Source organism: Brassica rapa, chromosome A04, assembly GCF_000309985.2.
Source record: "Brassica rapa cultivar Chiifu-401-42 chromosome A04, CAAS_Brap_v3.01, whole genome shotgun sequence".
In the NCBI taxonomy this organism is placed as follows: Eukaryota; Viridiplantae; Streptophyta; class Magnoliopsida; order Brassicales; family Brassicaceae; genus Brassica; species Brassica rapa.
In genome coordinates this window covers 15,838,572-15,858,742 of record NC_024798.2, presented here as the reverse complement: position 1 = coordinate 15,858,742, position 20,171 = coordinate 15,838,572, and the positions used below count along the sequence as shown (strand labels likewise).

At 34.0% G+C, this 20,171-nt stretch overlaps 6 protein-coding genes and 1 long non-coding RNA gene across 7 annotated transcripts; 5 read left to right on the top strand and 2 right to left on the bottom strand.

Moving 5' to 3' along the window:
• Nucleotides 1-3: 3 nt before the first annotated feature.
• LOC117133316 lies at nucleotides 4-18,669 on the bottom strand. The gene is made up of 2 exons (XR_004457120.1): nucleotides 18,602-18,669; nucleotides 4-963 (listed from the first exon to the last, which is right to left on the bottom strand). It is a non-coding gene; the product is annotated as an uncharacterized LOC117133316 (long non-coding RNA).
• LOC103864971 (glutathione S-transferase U3) lies at nucleotides 1,004-2,848 on the top strand. The gene is made up of 2 exons (XM_009142757.2): nucleotides 1,004-2,040; nucleotides 2,296-2,848. The coding sequence occupies exons 1-2, from the start codon at nucleotides 1,717-1,719 to the stop codon at nucleotides 2,656-2,658; spliced, it is 687 nt and encodes a 228-aa protein (XP_009141005.1). The 5' UTR covers nucleotides 1,004-1,716; the 3' UTR covers nucleotides 2,659-2,848.
• On the top strand, nucleotides 5,628-7,462 carry LOC103864970 (glutathione S-transferase U4). Its single transcript, XM_009142756.2, has 2 exons — nucleotides 5,628-6,004; nucleotides 6,990-7,462. The coding sequence occupies exons 1-2, from the start codon at nucleotides 5,684-5,686 to the stop codon at nucleotides 7,341-7,343; spliced, it is 675 nt and encodes a 224-aa protein (XP_009141004.1). The 5' UTR covers nucleotides 5,628-5,683; the 3' UTR covers nucleotides 7,344-7,462.
• LOC103864968 lies at nucleotides 9,400-10,393 on the top strand. The gene is made up of 3 exons (XM_009142753.3): nucleotides 9,400-9,551; nucleotides 9,658-9,810; nucleotides 9,889-10,393. Exons 1-3 carry the CDS (start codon nucleotides 9,521-9,523, stop codon nucleotides 10,317-10,319), a joined length of 615 nt encoding a protein of 204 aa, XP_009141001.1. The 5' UTR covers nucleotides 9,400-9,520; the 3' UTR covers nucleotides 10,320-10,393.
• On the top strand, nucleotides 12,435-13,416 carry LOC103864966 (glutathione S-transferase U7). The gene is made up of 2 exons (XM_009142750.3): nucleotides 12,435-12,829; nucleotides 12,902-13,416. The coding sequence occupies exons 1-2, from the start codon at nucleotides 12,509-12,511 to the stop codon at nucleotides 13,256-13,258; spliced, it is 678 nt and encodes a 225-aa protein (XP_009140998.1). The 5' UTR covers nucleotides 12,435-12,508; the 3' UTR covers nucleotides 13,259-13,416.
• Nucleotides 13,476-15,631, bottom strand: LOC103864967 (metal tolerance protein B). The gene is made up of 2 exons (XM_009142751.3): nucleotides 15,463-15,631; nucleotides 13,476-14,571 (listed from the first exon to the last, which is right to left on the bottom strand). Exons 1-2 carry the CDS (start codon nucleotides 15,520-15,522, stop codon nucleotides 13,501-13,503), a joined length of 1,131 nt encoding a protein of 376 aa, XP_009140999.1. The 5' UTR covers nucleotides 15,523-15,631; the 3' UTR covers nucleotides 13,476-13,500.
• Nucleotides 17,704-20,143, top strand: LOC103864965 (methylsterol monooxygenase 2-1). Its single transcript, XM_033289283.1, has 7 exons — nucleotides 17,704-18,045; nucleotides 18,411-18,548; nucleotides 18,718-18,863; nucleotides 19,173-19,292; nucleotides 19,366-19,578; nucleotides 19,657-19,737; nucleotides 19,815-20,143. The coding sequence occupies exons 1-7, from the start codon at nucleotides 18,016-18,018 to the stop codon at nucleotides 19,867-19,869; spliced, it is 783 nt and encodes a 260-aa protein (XP_033145174.1). The 5' UTR covers nucleotides 17,704-18,015; the 3' UTR covers nucleotides 19,870-20,143.
• The last annotated feature ends 28 nt before the right edge of the window (nucleotides 20,144-20,171 follow it).

Genomic DNA, 20,171 nt, shown 5'->3' with positions numbered 1-20,171 from the left:
TAGTTTTTTTTTTAGAATCTTCTTTATTGATTAGTCTTGCAAATTAGATCAACAATCTAACATAATTTTTTTTTACAACAAACATCTAACATATTATTACTTAAGAGTATCTCCAAATTTCGTTATAAAATAGAATTTAGAGTATATATGTTCAAATAATACTCTATTTTTCATTTTATAATAAAATTAAAAGAAATTTACTCTATAATATAATATTTTTTAAATTTTTATTCATTATTCTATTGTTTTTTTTTCTAAAATAATACCATTAAGGTATAACTAAACTTTATTATAGGATTACTTTATTTTAAATAAAAAGATTTTAAAATAAAAATAGAGTAAATCATTAGAGAAAGTCTAAAAATAGAATAAACCATTAAGTAAATACTGAACTTTTTCTCTTGTCAAAAACTTTTTATGTAAATATTGAAGTGTTACACATAAACCGACGGAATAATAAATATAGTTAACTCTACCAACATACTTAGTTTGATTGGTAAGCTTCGTATTTTTGAATAGTTTTTTTTTGTGTGTAAATGTTAATTGTTATTTTTGGATAGTTACCAATCAGAAAATGGTTTTTATATTCAGATATTTTGATTTCCTCGATCTAAAAGCATTTGTTTTAACTAAAAACGCTCATGCCATTTTGTATTATAAATCGTACTTGTTAATAATATATATACACGTGAGGTTTAAGGACTAGAACTAGACCATAGTACCATACCGATGGACAAAGTGGAAGTAACGTCAGCCATGACGTTCAAGATGTCCTTGGTCAATAGTTGTGTGACATTCAAGATGTCCGTGGTTGATACTCGTGAATGATGTGCATACATTCATCTACTCAGCACGAATGTTCTTCTGACAACACCAAGAAAAGTATACTAAACTATTTAGTATAGCAAAAAGCCTTCATTTTCTGTGTAAGAGACGACGTCTTTGACTCGATGCGTTTACTGCCTAAAAACATAATGCACATCATTTATTAAAAGGCAGTAAAACATAATGAATTGATGGTATAAATAGTATTAAATCAGTTATTAATTATGTCACATATCAATTTCCGTGATAATTGAACCTATATCTAAATCTTGACAATGCTTTTGGAAATTTATCACATTATGATTTTAGTATTTTTAAAAAAGAGGAATATAAAGTTTTGAAATAAGATTAACCAACACAAGAAATATAAAATAAATAAAATAAATAAAGTAAAATATCCTTTATATATGGTTTGGATTAAATATATTTTCTATAGATTGAACGAATCACTTAGCATTATGTATTCTTTAGCTTAGATGAATCTTTTATAACATCACATGTATTCTAAGTTACTCGATTTTTTAACACAACTTTTTACTTAAGCTTTGAATCTTCGACCAGTCTTAAAAAATAATTTGAGCATTTGTTAATGAAGTTTAACCAATCGATAATGAAAATAGAAGCACCTTCCGACCTTCTACATGCTCATAGACAATTCTTTGTTAGTAGAAGAATAACTATGGATTCGAATTACAATGATCTGGATTCGGGTCTATGGGTTTGTGATCAATATCAAAACTTTGTATCCATGAATTGCTTCCAAGTGTTCCAAACAAACTTTTCTTTTTCTTCTTATTCACAATCAAGCATCGTTTCCTTGATAGTATAAATAGTCAAAGAAGAAAAGAGGAGGTTACATAGGGAAAAAAGAAAGCGAGAAGGAGAGATTCAATGGCAGAGAAAGAAGAGGATGTGTTGCTTATAGGGTCTTGGGCAAGCCCTTTTAGTCGCCGGGTTGAGATGGCTCTCAAACTCAAAGGTGTTCCTTACGATTATTCAGACGAAGATTACTTGGTCACCAAGAGCCCTTTGCTTCTCCAGCTAAATCCTATTTACAAGAAGGTTCCAGTTTTTGTCCACAAAGGTAAAGTATTACTCGAGTCACATCTAATCCTTGAATACATCGACCAAACATGGACAAGGAATCCAATTCTACCTCAAGATCCATACGGCAAAGCAGTGGCTCGATTCTGGGCCAAATTCGTTGATGAACAGGTAAATGTTATTGACCAGTTCTTTTATTAAAACTAATTGCATATATAATTTCTAGACATGCTACAAAGTTTTTTTTACAAGCTATGTTTAACACGTGTGTAAAATTGCGTAACGATCTAGCAAAAGTGAAAATTTTGATATATCATTCATCAACTAAGCTATTTGACATCGCTATTAAGTTGGATACTATGGAAAACAAAAAAAGTACTTATTTTGTTATGAAACATCTGATATATATGTCTATCGTACGTGTAGGTCACATTAATAGGCTTTAGGTCTCTAGTAAAATCAGAGGAAATTGATGTTGCGATCAAAGAGGCTCAGGAACTTATAACATATCTTGAGAAGGAAATCACCGGGAAAATGTTCTTCGGCGGGGAGACAATAGGATTCTTGGACATGGTCGTGGGAAGTATGATCCCGTTTTGTCTGGTTCGGGGTTGGGAAGGTATGGGAATTGATATGATTCCAAACGAGCAGTTTCCAGAACTAAACAGATGGATAGAAAAAATTAAAGAAATTGAGATCGTGAGGGAATGTATTCCTAATAGGGAGAAAAATATTGAGCACATGATGAAAATTGTAGGGCGTATAAAAGCTGCTTCGAATACGGCATGACGCTACGCTTTGATCCGGAGTTATTTTTACTGTATTTTGTATTTGTTTTGTTGTTTTAAAGTTGTATGGTTGGTTTGAAAGATAAAGACGAGTGCTAAAATGCATCCCCACTGTGGTCGTAGAAACGATTTGTATTAATGTCTCGATGTTGTTTACAGAGCTTTATTGATTTGGTAACTGTTTGGACTAATTTTGTCACTATAACACTAAGTTTGATAACACTAAGAATACAATTTAAGGCGATTCACTTAGGCTGATAAGTAACTTAGTTTACATAATTTTTAGTGCCATGTGTTAATTAATGAAGTAATCTTTGACATAATTAAGTGAATAATGTGGCTCTGAACATTTATTTATGTTTGATATATGGTATTTTGATTCGGTTAAAGATGTTATGATCCCACCTAAGTCATCAATATTCAACAGAAAAAATAAGTTTAACATTTAATTTCCAAAATGCTTGATTATCTAGTAACTTACAAAAACAATTGCCGAAGAGTAATATCATATACTCCATATACTAGGTGATGTTGGTTAGTCTATAGGTGATGTTGGTTAGTTACTACATATAACTAGGTGATACAAAATATGTTTACCAAATATTTACGTTAATCCGAGCGTTACGGAGAGATCTACGTCGTAGAACTGACTTTTATGAAATACTATTAACATATATTTCAGGTAGTTAATTATCATTTGTAATATTGTTAAAAAGGTTAAAAATATGTTTACCAAATATTTTATGAAACTAAATAGGTATACTATTTTTTTCTTTAATGTATACCACTGTTCAACTAAAATTTTGAATTAAAACTTTTAAACTTGAATGCCTACTAAATAAAATTTTCTACCCAATTACAATTCCAAATCATTTTAAATTTATTTTCACATATCTTTAGAGTATTATATATTTCGATATCCAATGGGATTTTGAAACGTTATTATCTTCATAGATTTCAAATCTTTAGTTAAAAAATCAAATTATCATATATGCAAAACATCCCCTATATATTAAAAGAGAAACGACATTTGAATTAACCATGTGTCATCACCATAATGATTCTTAGAATCTCTAAAAAAATAAGTTGTAACATCTAAATATATAATAAGTTTTTTATTAAACTAACCATAATTTCTTTTTTCATTCTTTCCATAAATAAAAAATACAGAATTGTCTAATATGGTTAAAGTATATATGACAATTAATGATTTTGAATAATAAAGATTTGATACAATTATTATATCCTCTATCATTTTTTTTTCAATCTTAACTTATTAAAATAAATTAAATAACCACATTAACCGTATCATATAAATTTAGATTTTCCGTATATGTTATATTTTGAATATTGAAAAATGACTATAAATTACTAAAATTGTTAAAAAAAGTTTCACATTAAAATTTCGTGAACCACAATTTAAAATGTTTGTTATGACAAAGATAAAAATGATTACAAAATCATTAAGTATGAAAACTCATTTAATAAATATTAAGATTATATATATATGTATATATTAATATCGTTTAAATTAACTTTATATCATATAAAATGCATAAATATTTTATAACAAACGAGAATTAACTAATAGGGAGTTTGAATTTATAGTTTGATTTATTACATATGATTTATTAAATATTATAGTTTAATACATAAATACATCTGTTTAGTATGAATGAATTATAGTTTGATTTCTTTCATATGATTTATTAAATATTAAGTTTTTTTTTTGTTAAATATTAAGTTTGAGGTTTTTTACCCAAAACAAACTTAGTTGAGGGGTTTTGACGTTAATTCTTTGAACAATTTTTTGATAAAAGCTTTAAAAAAATATTAACAATTTAATAGTTAAATTTTAAACTTTGCATTAATTTTTTTTATAAAATTATAAATTACAAAAACTATTAAACATCACACAATGAAATTTTTTGTTATCAGTAGTTCAAAGTTTTTGTTATAAAAAGATAGAAATGATCAAAAAACAATATGAGTAGAAAAAATTATTTAATAAATATCAATATTAAACATATACTATATATCTATGTTAATATCATTTAAATTTAATTATAGACCATATAAAATAAAAAGCGTTGGTTTGGATTAATAAAATTTATTTAAGTGTTCACATCAATTTGATAATATACGTAATAGTTACTATTTATTATTTCATAATATGTACAATAATATATAATACGTAAAAATAATTTATATATAATACTCATCCCGCGGAATCCCGCGCAAGGCACATGTCATAACCTAGTTTTTTTATTATATGGATGAGTGATGAGTCAATATGTTACAAGAAATAGAATATAATAAAGATGAAAAGAGAAACAAATTAAAATATGAATAATTATAATTTGATATCAGATATTCCTTCTTAGATTTGTTTGGTACTGAATATTGCGTGGAGTAAGATAATCTTGTTTTAATTATTAAAGATAAATTTAGTAATAATGAATCAACAGAAATGGTAAATAGTAAATAGTAAAAAATTATGTAATAAAAAAAAATACTAAAACCATATCTGTTGTGGTAGTATTTTGTGTATATATCCAAGATATCTCTTTACTAGAGCTTTCCTTTTTTTCTATAGGGAAGAGATTTGAGAGTGTATCAGGGATTTACTGAAATATGAGGATGTGTACCACTACATATTGTTTTCGCCCACAAAAACACATTTGACTAATAGAAAAATGTAAGAGAAAAATATAAGGTAGCCAACTTGAATTATTCTTGCTAAAAAATTATTGAATAAAGGGCCCTTGAATAAATGGTAAATGGTAACCAGTTAAAAATTTGCTTATGCGATTATGTGAATGATATGCATACATTGTACCTAGGATCCAATGGCGAAGAGAGAGACCGCTTTGAAGATTCTTGGCTTTTCGGACAAGTTCAACAAACGTGAGCCGTGACGTGTGTTTTCCACTTTTTGAATTTATTATAAAAAGAAATTGGCTTGTGAACCAGAAAATAGCTTGTCAAAGGAGTTAGCAGTCTAGAGAAAAAGCAAGTGAGATCCAATGGCGACTAAAGAAGAGGATGTGAAGCTTCTAGGTTTTTGGGCAAGCCCTTTTAGTCGTAGGGTCGAGATTGCTCTCAAATTCAAAGGCGTGTCATACGAGTACTTGGAGCAAGATATTTTCAACAAGAGTGCTTTGCTTCTTGAACTAAACCCGGTTTTCAAGATGGTTCCGGTTCTTGTTCATAAAGGTAAAATATTAGCCGAGTCACTTCTGATCCTTGAATACATCGACCAGACATGGAAGAACAATCCTATTCTTCCTCAAGATCCTTACGAGAAAGCCATGGCTCGTTTATGGGCCAAGTTCGTTGATGAACAGGTAACTCATATACAAATTCCTTTATTAACTATTTGCATACGTGCGGGATCTCTAAAAAAGATGCAGAAGAAACCAGATACATTTTAAATAATGAATTTAGGATCATCTCTCTCTAAGGCTGGAACTTATTATCCAATATCCATATCCGATCTGAAATCCACTTTTGATCCGATCTGAAATCCACTCTGGATCCACTGCAAAATAGAATATCAAAAGTATCTGGATCCGGATAGTAAAATTTTAGATCTGTCAAAGCTGTATCTGAATCCAAATATCTTGATTTTTAAGTCTGAATATCAAGATCCGGATCCATATTTTTAAAAATATTAAATTTTTAATTTTATTAATAGTTATATTTTATATATTAATATTTTTGCATGAAATTAGTCTTATAATATCACATACATATAAATCTTATATGCATTTTTAATTTATGTATTGTTTTTAGAATTTTAGTATTTTAAAAAATATTTGCTATTTATGTAAAATTATTTTTACAGATTCGAATTCGAATACCTGCATATAGAATAATATCTAGACAGATATCCGGATATCCAAAAACCATAGTCTGGATTCGGATACTAAATCCACATATCCGACGGATCCAGATTCGTCTCATTTTATTAAGTCACCAAAGTTCGAAACTGTGAAGTGAAAAACGATTTCTTATATATATATACATATATAATTTTTGTTCATTAGTAACAAATTTGTGAAATTCATTTTTGTAGAACAAAGTTTTTTTTTTGATAACTGTTAAAAAATTGTGAATTCTATTTGCTTTCACATGTATAAAATCAAACGATATTTAATGAATTGCCAAAAAAAATAGTAATAACCAAAATAAAAAGAAATATGTCACCCACCAATCTTAGTTAATATCATTATATACTAATAATTCACATCATTATTTTCTGCCTTCCACAAAATAAAATGTTAACTCCAATTCATTTTAGAGATAAAACTGTTTATATATATCTTGTAGGTCGGACCAGTATGTTTCAAGTCTGTGGTGAAAGCAGATAAGGGAATAGATGTTGCGATTGAAGAGGCTCAAGAACTTATTACCTTCCTCGAGAAGGAACTTAGCGGGAAAGATTTTTTCGGCGGCAAGACAATCGGATTCTTAGACATGGTCGCAGGAAGTATGATACCGTTTTGTGTAGCTCGGGCTTGGGAAGGTATGGGAATCGATATGATTCCAGAGGAGAAGTTTCCAGAACTTAACCGATGGATCAAGAACTTGAATGATATCGAAATTGTGAGGGAATGTATTCCTCAAAGAGAGAAACAAATTGAGCACATGATGAAGGTTGCAGAGCGAATCAAATTGGCCTAAGACACATATCTATTTTTGTATCTCCTGTTATATAAAGTTGTATGAATAATCAGAATCTACTAAATAAGTAATTTATGCATCCGCCGTGATAGTAGAAAAGCAATTTAAGTTTTTGGTTATTTTTAGGATAAATAATTTTTTAAAATCAATTGACTTTGTAGTATCTCCCTAACAACTAACAAAAGAATGCACAGATCCGACGGTCGTGAACATGACACATATTACACCTTTAATTTTTTTCTATGAGATCCTACGGCTAAACACATGCCAGTCACATGTATATATCTCTCTCTCCGTCAGGCTTTCTCTCAGCCGTTCCGATCTAACCCTAACTTAGCGAGAAAGTCTCCAACTCTCACCATGGGCGAATACAAGATCGAAGATTTCTCCAGTGAGTCCTCTCCCCATCTCTTACCCGAAATTGTTTTTATATATTCCATCTGTCAAATAATGGTTGATGGATCATGTTACCTATTGTTAATACATATTCCATTTTGTAATTTGTTTATGCCTTGCCATTTTGTGAATCCGAGCAGAGCCTATCACACCCGTCGAAGGGGCTAAGACAGGCGTCTTCTGGAACATTGATGATTGCCCGTTCCCTGTTGGTTTCAGTCCAGATATGATCTATCACCAAATTGAATCTGCTCTTAGCGAATGGTGTAATGTAGGTAACATGTCAATGTGGGCTTATGTTGATGAGGAGAAAGGGCATTGGTCGGGGAAGGGTGAGTTTCTGCGTAAGAAGACGTGGGAATCCAAAATCTATTTCCTTCCAGGAGGTGAATTATTTTATAAAAACACCTTTTTCTTATATATATCGTATATGTATGTAATATATGTCTCATATATTTGCCAGGGGATAAACTCTTGAGAGATGATAGACTGTCACATGACATTCTTTTATGGCAAATGGACTCTCCTGTAGACTATCCAAATCCAGCAAATTTGATCGTAGTCTCAGATAAAGTTAGAGATCACACGTACTTATTCGAAACACTTGGATGTTTGAATCAGAGACATTACAGTGTTATGTTGGTAACTCCGACTAACCTACCACTAACCCCTGATTGGCCAGCATCGCTATTAGAGGAAGGCGCATACAGTTTTGGCCAGGAAACTTAAAGTGAAGATCCTATTCCGATGCAGGTGAAGAAACACCTGAGAGGTAGGAAGATCAGGGCTGGTACTGATTATGTGGACTATCTAGCTGTGGATGTGCCCATTTTTGTGTAGCTATCACAAACTCAATTTCAATTGAATTTCTATTATTTTAAACAGAAAATTCCTTCACTGATGGTTTGACCCTCTTGAGCAAAAGAAGTTTCATGAATTTTAGTCAAGTGGTCAGGACAGGAAAGCACAACAACTAGAAGAAACTACATATTAGTTTACAGTAAGTTTGCGTTCATATACGAGCATACCCGACTCTTCGTTGGGTATATTGTGTATGTTTTCTCGTTGAACATGTGTCTCTTCCTTGAACATAGAGTCTTTTGGTTGTTTATATATATATATGAGACATTGCAAAGAGGAGAGAATCAATTAACACATCTAATTCAGAACAAGAATGATTCGAGAGAGAAAGTAAAAACATTTGTGTGAGAAAAACACATCTATGTACACTTAAGGAAGTTTGTGAAACAGAGACACTAGAATGTAAAAGTCTACGTTGCATCGAAGCTTCATCGGACGTCTGATTACCGCTTCGAAACCGGAATCAGAATCGGAAACTTGTGAAAGCTTACGGAATCTTGCTTCCAAAACGCTTCCAAACTATTCTCTTTAAAAAACACGTTAGAAACTTATGATTCCGTTTTGGACGTTTTCGTTTTGGAAGCTTCCGTTCTTTAAAAAAAAATACAATATCATATATCAATAAAAAAATATAATCATAGTATATGTTTATAAATTAAGGATAGCGATTATTACCATATCTTCTAGGTTTTAATATTATTATCATTTTTCAGAATAAGAATAATAAATTAGCATATAAAAAAAGAATTTTTTTTTTTTTTGATAAATTGTTGATCTCTTACTGATATGATTTTATTGGTAGTAAAGACGTACACGTTTGTTAAGGAAGGCGATCTCTCATCCGTAGCTATAAAACCAACAAAGGCCCTCCCTCACCCGACCTAACCCTAACGTAGCGAGCAAGTCTCCAATTCGTAACAATGCCCCAAGGCATGAGCGAATATTTCTCCGGTAAGATCTCTGATCCATCTCTAATCAATTCGTCATCATAGTAATTAAAAGTGGATCATGTAACCTATATTGTGACTTGTTTATGCCTCGTCCGTTTTGTCTATAGGCAATTGGACATTCGTCTTCTGGCTCACGGATGACTACCCAGTCCCTGATGGTGTCGAGATTAATTCTATCTATAATACTATCCACGCAGCTCTTTATCAAATGGGTTTTGATAAGGTGCAGCCAATCCGGAAGTATTGTGACAACGACAAACGTGAGTTCCTCGTAACTCTGTCTCTTCTCGTTTCTACTTATTGTATGTCTTATAATAGAGATCTATGTTGATGTGTAGAGTATGATGTTCCGCCTGCTAAACAAATGGTTAGGGAAATGCTTGCTCTAGCAGGATCGATGTGTGATGACCCAGTAACTTTAGTGGTCATCGCAAAACAAAGCACAAACCCTGACATGAACAGGGTTCTTCACTGTTTGAACTCCAGAAACAACCCTGTTCTCGTGGTCGAGCCGCCTGATGATGACACCGCGCGAGATAGTGTATTTCGTTCTGTCGACTCGTTTGTTGAGTGTACACATGTTGTAGGTGGAGGAAAGACTACAAGGCCACAAAGTTGTTGTTATGATATTGATTCTGATTCTGATTCTGATGCTGATCCTGATCCTGATCCTGATCCTGAGGAGGATGCTTATCGGTGGACGAAAAGAATGATTATAAGCTGGAACGCTAAAATATTAATGTCCTCCAGTGATTGTGGTTCCTGTTAAGTATTTGGGGTTAATGTATGATGTTTCATCTTTGTTCTGTTAAACTCTGTTTTGGGTTCAAATGATTTGCAGCTATTTCTAAGCTCTTCTCAACCTAATGCATTCTTTAATTTCTCCAAGAATTTTCAGAGGGCACTTCACAAAATGTCTTTATAATAGAAGAAAATAAATATTGGGCATGGTTAACTTGGATGTGTTTGTGTAAAGCAAGTGATGCTTTGGATATGCTTAGGTTAGGTTCTTGAGTGTAACAGAGCCTTCTTTGCTTGGAGATGGTGGAGAGCTTCATATTGGCAAGATCACGTGCTAATTGTTCCTTAAAACTCATGAAAACAAATAGCTTTAAATGTGAATATGTGCTTTGGTTCTCACACACAGTTACTAATGTTTAAGGGAAAACTGTGTGTTTGTAACCTGCTGGGTATCTTCAAGCATAGAATTGTGTATATAGAGCTACATAGTCATGTAAGCTTGTCTTGTGGTTCATGAGTTTCCCTTCATTTGGTTTTGTTTCTTACACTGTCTTTCATCAGTTGCAAAGAGTTGTCCTCACTCACATAAAATGTATAGATGCTTTTACTTGATTAAAAGTATTTATATGATATTTTATTGTGTCATTTCTTCTTTATTTTGCCTCTAGTTTTTTTTTAAAGATTGTATTGTACATTTAAATCTCAACAATGATAGGAAGGTAAAGACTGCCAATCATGTGAACCAGCAGATGTGTTTGAGCTGTAGACGCAGTTCTTGCAAGTGGTTTATCAGCTTCTTCTGACACTTCTTTCCCAGTATAGTACATGAAGAGGGAAATATTGTATTTCCATCAAATGTGCAACACAGGGAATATATATAAACTGGTATACCTGGACTGGATCTTCTGCTCAATATGATGTGTTATCAGAAGCACTCTTACTTCTTAATTGGGTTCTACAAATGTGGAGGCCGCCATCAATTACCAAGATGCAAGTTTCAGTGGAGAATTTTTCGCTGTGTTTCCATCAGCATCTGTAGATAAGTCTGAGGAGTTTAGTCACAGGTTCTAACAGCTTTCTTTCCTCAACATCAACTTCACTTGATTGATCATCTTCATCAAATAGGTTACTTTAGATGAAGTAAGAGAAGTAGAGGAAAGAAAAGGAACCGAGTCGCCTGATGCTCTGGCAATAGAATACATTTTTGGTTATGTTCGAAAACGTTAAACAAAATTAGGAAGTTTAGATATTTTAATGAAATTAATTTTCATTTTTAAATTGAAAGATTTTATCAGATTTTAATAAAAAATTGCACTATTTAAAGGTAACATTGAATTCTCTGTTCTCCTTTAGTAAAATCTTCTAAAAGATAATCTGATTTTACAAAGAAAAAAAACCCTATATGCTGTCAAAAAGAAAAAAACTATATTAGAAAGAACAAACAAAATTTGGGGGTGGGAGGGAAAGGCGAGGAAACGGTTACCGCAGACACCAATCTGGTTTCAACAGAACCACCTAACAAACCAACCCGCCCAAACCCAATGGGTCCTACGTGGAGATGAGTCTCTTATGTAACCATCGACGTTTTTTGATTATTATTCGGGAGGAAACGCCGGCCAAAGACCCCCAACAGCTTGAAATCCCCAATTTAACAGGGACAGTTCAGGGTTTAGATGGGAATAAGCAGATACATCTCCGGGCCCCACCCCGTTGCCTTATTTGACCCAAGCCTTGTCTATTTAAACCTTCCGACACGAACCTCTTCTGTCCGATGTGGGACAAACTCCTAAGCATTTTTTAAGGCAAAAGGTGCATTTATATAAGTTTCAATTTCAATGCACTGTTTCGTCACTCGTGACGTCAACACCAAAATCAAACCGAATTAATTAAACCGAAACCAAATCAACCGTCTGAATTTTCTTATAATCCTAAAAAACGAACCTAAACCGTTATATGCATTGTAACTTGTAAGCAAATATTCAACTACAATTTTATCTATTTAACATTTTACCAGAAAAAAAAAACTACTATTTTATCAAACCGAACCTAAACTGAACCAGATTACGACTGTGAACATATTAGTAAACCGGATTGCACATGCTCTAGTTAAACTCACATCACGTTGACTTTGCTACCGCAATGATCAGAACTCTATAAGTAAAAGCCAAACTCAAGAAAACAAGAAGCAAAGCTTACAGTGAGCTAAAGAGAGAGACAATGGTGGAGAGGTCAGAGGAAGTGAAGCTACTCGGGATGTGGGCAAGTCCTTTCAGCCGTCGGGTTGAAATAGCTCTCACCCTCAAAGGTGTACCATACGAGTTCTCCGAGCAAGATATCACCAACAAGAGCCCTTTGCTACTCCAATCAAACCCGGTTCACAAGATGATTCCGGTTCTTCTCCATAACGGTAAACCAATCTCAGAATCACTCGTGATCCTTGAGTACATCGATGATACATGGCAAAACAATCCCATCCTGCCTCAAGATCCGTACGACAGAGCTATAGCTCGGTTTTGGGCCAGATTCCTCGATGAACAGGTATGAGTTTGACTTCCAAAGTGTCAGTATTAATAACCGGTTCAGTTTCTAACCGGTTATAAGGAATATCAGGTCTATGTGACGGCGATGAAAGTGGTGGGGAAGGTCGGAGAGGAAAAAGACGCGGCGGTGGAAGCGACTAGAGATTTATTGAAGTTGTTGGAGAAAGAGCTTGTGGGTAAAGACTTTCTCGGTGGGGAAAGCTTGGGGTTCGTGGACATAGTTGCAACTTTGGTGGCGTTTTGGCTGATGAGAACCGAAGAGGTCGTTGGAGTCAAGGTTGTTCCGGTGGAGATGTTCCCAGAGATTCACAGATGGGTGAAGAATCTTTTGGACGTTGATGTCATCAAGAAATGTATCCCTCCTGAAGATGAACATCTCGATTACATAAGAGCTCGCATGGAGAGTCTCAAGCTCAAATCGGTTTGATGATAACGATTATATATATAAGTTCAATAAATCAAAGAACCTCTTTGTTCTTGTTTGAATCTTGTTTTGTGTGTTGAGATATCAATATCAGTTCTTGTGTTGTGTAAGAGTTTTTTTAGAAACTTGTCTGAATGAGGAAAAGTTTGAGATTACTTTGTCACTTATGGGTCCGAATAGCAACTGCGGTGCGGTCCTTATAGTTATAAGAAATGCATATGTATATGTATATTTACTCTCTTTTGTTATTCAACCTGAACTGTTACATGATGAATCCCACAAGTTTTCCTACAGAAATTTCTTACATCATTAATGATCTCTAAAGAACTAGCTCCCGGTTCGGGCAAGACATGGCAGGACAATACAATTCTCCCAACTGTTATCTCCCAAACATGAAGATCATGAACAACTTTAACTCCATTAATACGCATGAGCCCTCTCTCGAGCTTCTCTATGTCTAAATCTCGCGGTGCACGCTCCATTAGTATACCAAATATGTTCTTGAGCATTGGAAAAGTTGCAGCAAGAGCAAAGGCAGAGAAAACAAGAGTGCATATCAAATCAACCAAAACCCATTTGGGCTTCACCCAAATTATGCCTCCACCTATCATAACGCCAAGTGACTGAATCATATCCGCCATCGCGTGTAGATATGCTCCTTGTATGTTAATGTTCATCTCCTTCGACGACGATTTCTCCTCCATACCACCCTTCAAAGGATCCATCTCCTCCTCTTCCTCCTCCTTGTGAGAATGATGATGATGATGATGATGGTGGTGGTGGTGGTGATTATGGTTATGTCCTAACCAAATGACCATAACCAAGTTCATGAAAAACCCGAAAGCAGAGATCCCAAACATGATTTCACCATTAACCTCTCTGCTTCTGGTAAGAAGTCTTTGAATGGCTTCGTATATTATAACTCCAGAGACAAGCCATATGAGCTGAACAGACAAGAACGCTGCTAAGACCTCAAGACGTTTGAACCCAAACGAGTTTCTAGGATTCGCTTCCCAGCTCGAGATCTTGATCGCCAATAAAGAAACACATAGACCCGCCACGTCGGACAGCAGATGCGCAGCGTCCGTCATCACCGCGAGGCTATTGGCCTTATAGCCTCCAACGATCTGTACCAACATAACGATCAGATATATACATATGAGGCTGGTTAGTCTTTGGATCGATTCTTCGCGTTCTCTCGACTCGGAAACGCAATGCTCTTGCCTCGTAAACGCGCAAGACAGAGGAACGGCTTCCTCTGTTTCTTCATAGTCATCTTCGGGTTTCGAGATACGGATGTGTTCCAATTCCATAAGCTGTTACAACGTTTCACAAGGCTAAGACCATCTTTAACGGGCGGTCCTTAGTGGAATTATACATAAAATGACTCAATTAAATAAATAAAAACAAATTAAATATGCTGTTATCGATCCTAAAGAGGGGACTTTTGTGACCGACTATATGATCGGTTATATGAGGCACGTGTCAGCAGTTAGGCTAAAGTATATGGTTCTGTATTTTTTTTTTATAATTTCTTCTCTCCTCTCTCTCCTCTCTCTCTCTCGTGTTCTCAGTCGTGCGAAAGAGAAGCGAACCGTTGATCGATCGAAACTCTCCGACGGAGCCTCCACCACCGATCCACGAACGAGATGGATATACTCATTTTAATGTTTCAGAGTTTCAACAAGGAAAAAACACCAGAACTTCACATGTCGATCTCGATTTTTCTTCAGAAATGCCTACAAATATCGCCAATATGATGGGTGTTCGAACTGCAATTTGTGATCCACATACCCATCAACAACTTAAAGCCGATTTGGTTGAACATTTACGGAATCGATTTGGACGTGACTGAGACAACTACCAAGCTCGGATGTTTTTTTAAATTATTTTTGATTATTGTACTAATTTTAATTTTAATTTTTTTATTTATGTTTTAAATGTTATTTTTAATATATTTTATTTAATAAATAAATTTTATATTGAAAAAAATATTTAATATTTTTTTTAAGAACCTCTAGTTAAGAAACTCCCAATAAACCGACTAAAATAGGAGTTTCTTAACTAAAGTTATTTGATTAATTTTATTAATTAAAAGTTACTAAGAAACCCATTAGGGGTAATAGGGTTAAAGATGGTCTAACGTTAAAAAAGGAAAACAACGTTTTAATCTTTCTTGTGATTTTTCAACGTTCAAGAAAACGAACCTGAGAATCAGACGGAGAGGCGAAGGGGATATTGTCTTCTTCTGAAATCTTGAATGTCATGAATTTATCTTATTGTTAGAGATCAAAGACATAATAATTCTAAGAACGAACAGGCAAAAACAAAAAGAAGAAAAAAGTACTGATGATCCAGCAATATGGGGGAGAGAAGAAAATGGAACTTAAAAGAGTTTATAGATGTCTCAAAATGTAGGTAACGGTCGTTAAAGTTAACGGAATGTGGAATTTTCTTTTTGTTTGATGGAATATTTAAAAGCTTTAAGTCGTTGTGGCTTGTGATGGTTGAAAACGAATAATCTTTTTTTCTCTCTAATGGGGAATGACGAAAACGGCGATAATTGGGGTGTGTTTTATGCAGCTTATGCTATTATTGTATTTGTTAAAGGTGGCATCGAACAAAATGGACCGATACAATTCAACTAACTTTCTTGGATCTAATGTATTAGTATTAGACTATTAGTTAGTAAAGCCGTGTTGTTTTTTCGTGTCTTTGTGTTCTTATAACTTGGCTGAAGTCAGAAAGAAAGATAGTCTAGACTTTGAATAAAATACTTCTTCTATTCGTTTTTCCGTTGGGACCAAAATTAACATTTGGTATCAGTGCAGTTTTATTTCTTTTTGCTTGTTATCCTCGAAGTTTTCACCATTTCATCAATAAAAAACAAGAAAACAATTCAAAGAAGAAAGTCTTGAGTGCCGATCTGATGCGGTGTCAATCAAAACGTAAGCTAAATAACTTGTTATTTTCTATTTCTTTTGTTTTTCTGATTATATATGAAAAGAGGCAAAATAACTTGGAAAGAAAGGAAATCTAGACTTCATTCAGGTGTATCTAGGTAAGCTCAGGCGGTTGTGCAAGAAATTAAAAATCTGATTCAGCTTCGCTTGGATCCAATTTTGAGGGCTCAACGACTTCCTCATTCCGGCAAAATTTCTTTGTCTACTTGTTTTTCCATTTCTATTTGTATTTTAATATGCATCTCCAACATTATTTCTTTATTTCTGTAATATTCTTCTAAAATATAATTATAAATTACTATTCTTTCATTTGACCAAAAAATACTATTCTTTCCTTTACATTTAAAGAAAGAAATAACAATTTCTATTTTTACTATATTTTAAGAAATTGAGTACTATTTTAAAGTAAAACACTGGAGTAAATTCCATATAGTATAGAATTTCTTTATTATAAAAGTAAAATACATTAAAGATGATGACATAGATAGTAAGTTTTTTTTATATAGATAGTAAGTTAGTGAATAGCAAAAACATTGTGGACCTTCGGGCTTCAACTTGTGTATTTTTTTAACCCAGTTTTAACTTGCATTTTCAGGCTGATTATGAAATAAAATCGGTAAATATATAAAAAGGTTGGAATCGATTTCTTACTAGGGAAAGTGTAAAGATGTGTCTAAATATATAAACCGTGAAGTTTGGATTCTAAATTGAAATTACTGGATTGAGCTTAATGTGCTTATTCCAAATCCTAAAGCCGTCAGATAAGAGATCGCCATTGCTATGGCGACAACTATCCATTTACCTCCAAAAGCTTCAAATTAACGATACTCCAAAAGGTAAATTTTTTTTTTGCTTAACTTATATAGTGACACCACATGTGTGTTTCTTACATTTCCTGCTTCAGGTTTAGCTAGCTCTTGGTTCTATGTACTTCATAGTATAGCTTGAGGAGAGTAGAATTAATAGAAAACATAAATAATCTTCAAGCTATCCTACTCTTCTTTTTGTTGTGTTATCACATAAATTAGCTTATTTTATTAATAATTTGTCATCAGTGACAAATACTTATGTGCAGTTACATTGAATATTGGCTCACTCTTTTTCTGACTGTTGTTTATGTGGCTCAGCTTATGATTATCTTTGTGGTTATTTGTTAAATTGCTGCATCTGTACAGTACACTGGCGAGAGGATCTAGAGACAGAGAACTACTCAACTGCACATTTGGGACCTTGGTGGTTAGCAGAACACATAGATTCTCTCAAAGCAGAGTAACAAACTCACATCTCTCCATGTTTGTAAAGTGTATTGATTTATTTCTCTCTTTTTTTCTTAATACTACTAGATTCTTAAGAGATCTCTTATGATTAATGCGGAGCTCTTATGGTGAATTTCTCTTATACCTCTTATTTAAAGTCAAAAACTTTAGAGTCCCTAGTTTCAACACCATAGCTCGCAGATTCTTATGTGATAACAACAAAACAATAAATCCGTACTGCTCACTTTCAAAATAACTCAGGTGGGTGCTAGTGTCACATGCAAGAACATATGGTGCTAAAGGAATAAATCCTTGTAATTGAGGATTAAAAATGAAAAAAATCTCTGTGTGCGCGCACGTGTGATGTGGTAAAGACAAGAGATCTAAAGAATATACACAACTTGGTGTCAGAAACAACTTAAATATTGTGTTGTGTCTCTCACTCTCTCTCTCTTACTCACTCTTCTCTTGGGTCTCTAGCTATTATCTTCTCCGCCCCGGAGATCCGTCGTGCGTTTTTCTCTTCCTTCTCTCTCTATCAATGGATTCCCTCGTCGAATCCGGTTGGCAGGTATACACGATGTTGTTATCTAAATGTGCTTACGCATGTATCTGCCTTGTTCGATTGATTCTTGTTTGTGGTGTGGTCCACCGCATTGGATTGTTGTGGCCTCTTCGTGCTTGTTGTTTCAGATCTGGTTCCATATCAAACGTGATCTCCACTTTGTTCTTGTTTTTTGAACTTGACCTGATTTTTTTTTGTAAAAGCATGATCATCACTCTATAGTCTGTAGAGTATCCTCTGTTTGGTATTAGATTATTACCGCTTTGGAGTCTTTGCTTGAAGCTCTAGTTTATGTTTGGCATATGAATTTTGTGTGTGTACGTTTTCTAGCTCAGAGGATCTGACCCTTTTGTTTTTGGTGACAATGTTAGTACCTTGTTTCTAACTTCAGCGACTTTCAACTAGCGTGCATTGGGAGTTTCATCGTCCACGAAACTGTCTTCTTCTTGTCTGGTCTCCCTTACATCTTCCTTGAAAGAACGGGTTTGCTTAGCACTTACAAAATTCAGGTTTTGCCTCTTCTTCTTCTCGTCATTCAAGGGACAGTCACATTTATGTACACTTATACCCTTTTATGACCTACAAATTGAGTGGAGCACATGAATTCAATAAAATCTAAAGAATCTTTAGCGATAGAGAAACATATTAAACAGTTACTCTTGCTTGGACTTTGTGCAGACAAAACACAACACCCCTGAAGCGCAAGGAAAGTGCATAGCGTGGCTATTGTTTTACCATTCATGTGTAAACTTTCCCCTCATGATGTTCTCTTACCGTGTCTTCAAATTCATGGGCATGCGGAGCAGTTTTCCTCTGCCCTCCTGGTATTATTATAAGGTTCTTTTTTTTTTTTTTTTTTTGAATGAATGTTAAATTTATTCAAGAAAAAACCCTTTTTACAATGGATGCAACAGAAATTGAGAGTTTTTATATAAGCTGAAAAAAATAAAACTCAAAGTTTATCTTGTTGAAAACCATGTTTCCATGGCTTTAGTATGCTTGCACACTCCTTTAAGACGCAGACTGGAATTTATTATAAGGTTCTTTAGTGGTGGTATACTCTTTCATTTGGCAGTAGAATGTTACGTTTGATCTGTATTATGAAACCAAATCTTTGGTGATTGCTCATGCAGGAAAGTGGTGTCTGCCCAGATCTTATTCTTCTTCATCATTGAGGATTTTGTATTCTATTGGGGTCATAGGATCTTGCATACAAAATGGCTGTACAAGAACGTGCACAGTGTGCACCATGAGTAAGCTTATTAATTACTCACCATCTTTTGTTTCTCTCCTCCTAAATGATCTTATGGTGTTACTTGCTTACAGATACGCCACACCGTTTGGTTTGACGTCAGAATATGCTCACCCCGCTGAGATTCTCTTCCTGGGGTTTGCTACCTTTATTGGTCCGGCTCTCACCGGGCCTCACCTAATCACCCTTTGGTTGTGGTTGGTGCTTAGAGTCATTGAGACAGTCGAAGCTCATTGCGGTTATCATTTCCCATGGAGTCCCTCTAATTTTCTTCCTCTGTATGGCGGGTAAGATCAAACTCAGCTCATCTTTTTTTTTATATTATCAGACGTTAACATGAATATACAATAATGTTGTGCTTACAGTGCTGACTTCCATGACTACCATCATCGTTTACTTTACACAAAGTCTGGGAACTACTCATCAACTTTTGTCTACATGGATTGGTAAATATCTGAAACTCTATTTCTTACTTGCGCCACCACCATATACATGTAAAAATATTTCCCTATTTTTGCTTCAGGATCTTTGGTACCGACAAGGGTTACAGAAAACTGAAGGCCCTAAAAGAAACCTGAAAACATGTTAAAACTTGGTTTATCAAGAGAAAGGTTTCACTCTCCAAAACTAGATCTCCTTTTGTTTTGCGTCTCGTGAATATTTAAAACTTTAGTCATAAGAGCATCATTATGCTATTGCTCTGAATCTTTATTACTGTTTGCCTTAATCTTTGGTTAGAGCTACTGCTCCTAGTTGCATTTAGTCCATAAGATTCATTCTCATGTATGTGCCTTGCGGCATAGACAAAGATCCTCCTTCAAGTTATCTATCTAAAACCTAAAAGTTGAACTTCATCTCTTGCAAATTCTCTTTGTTATTT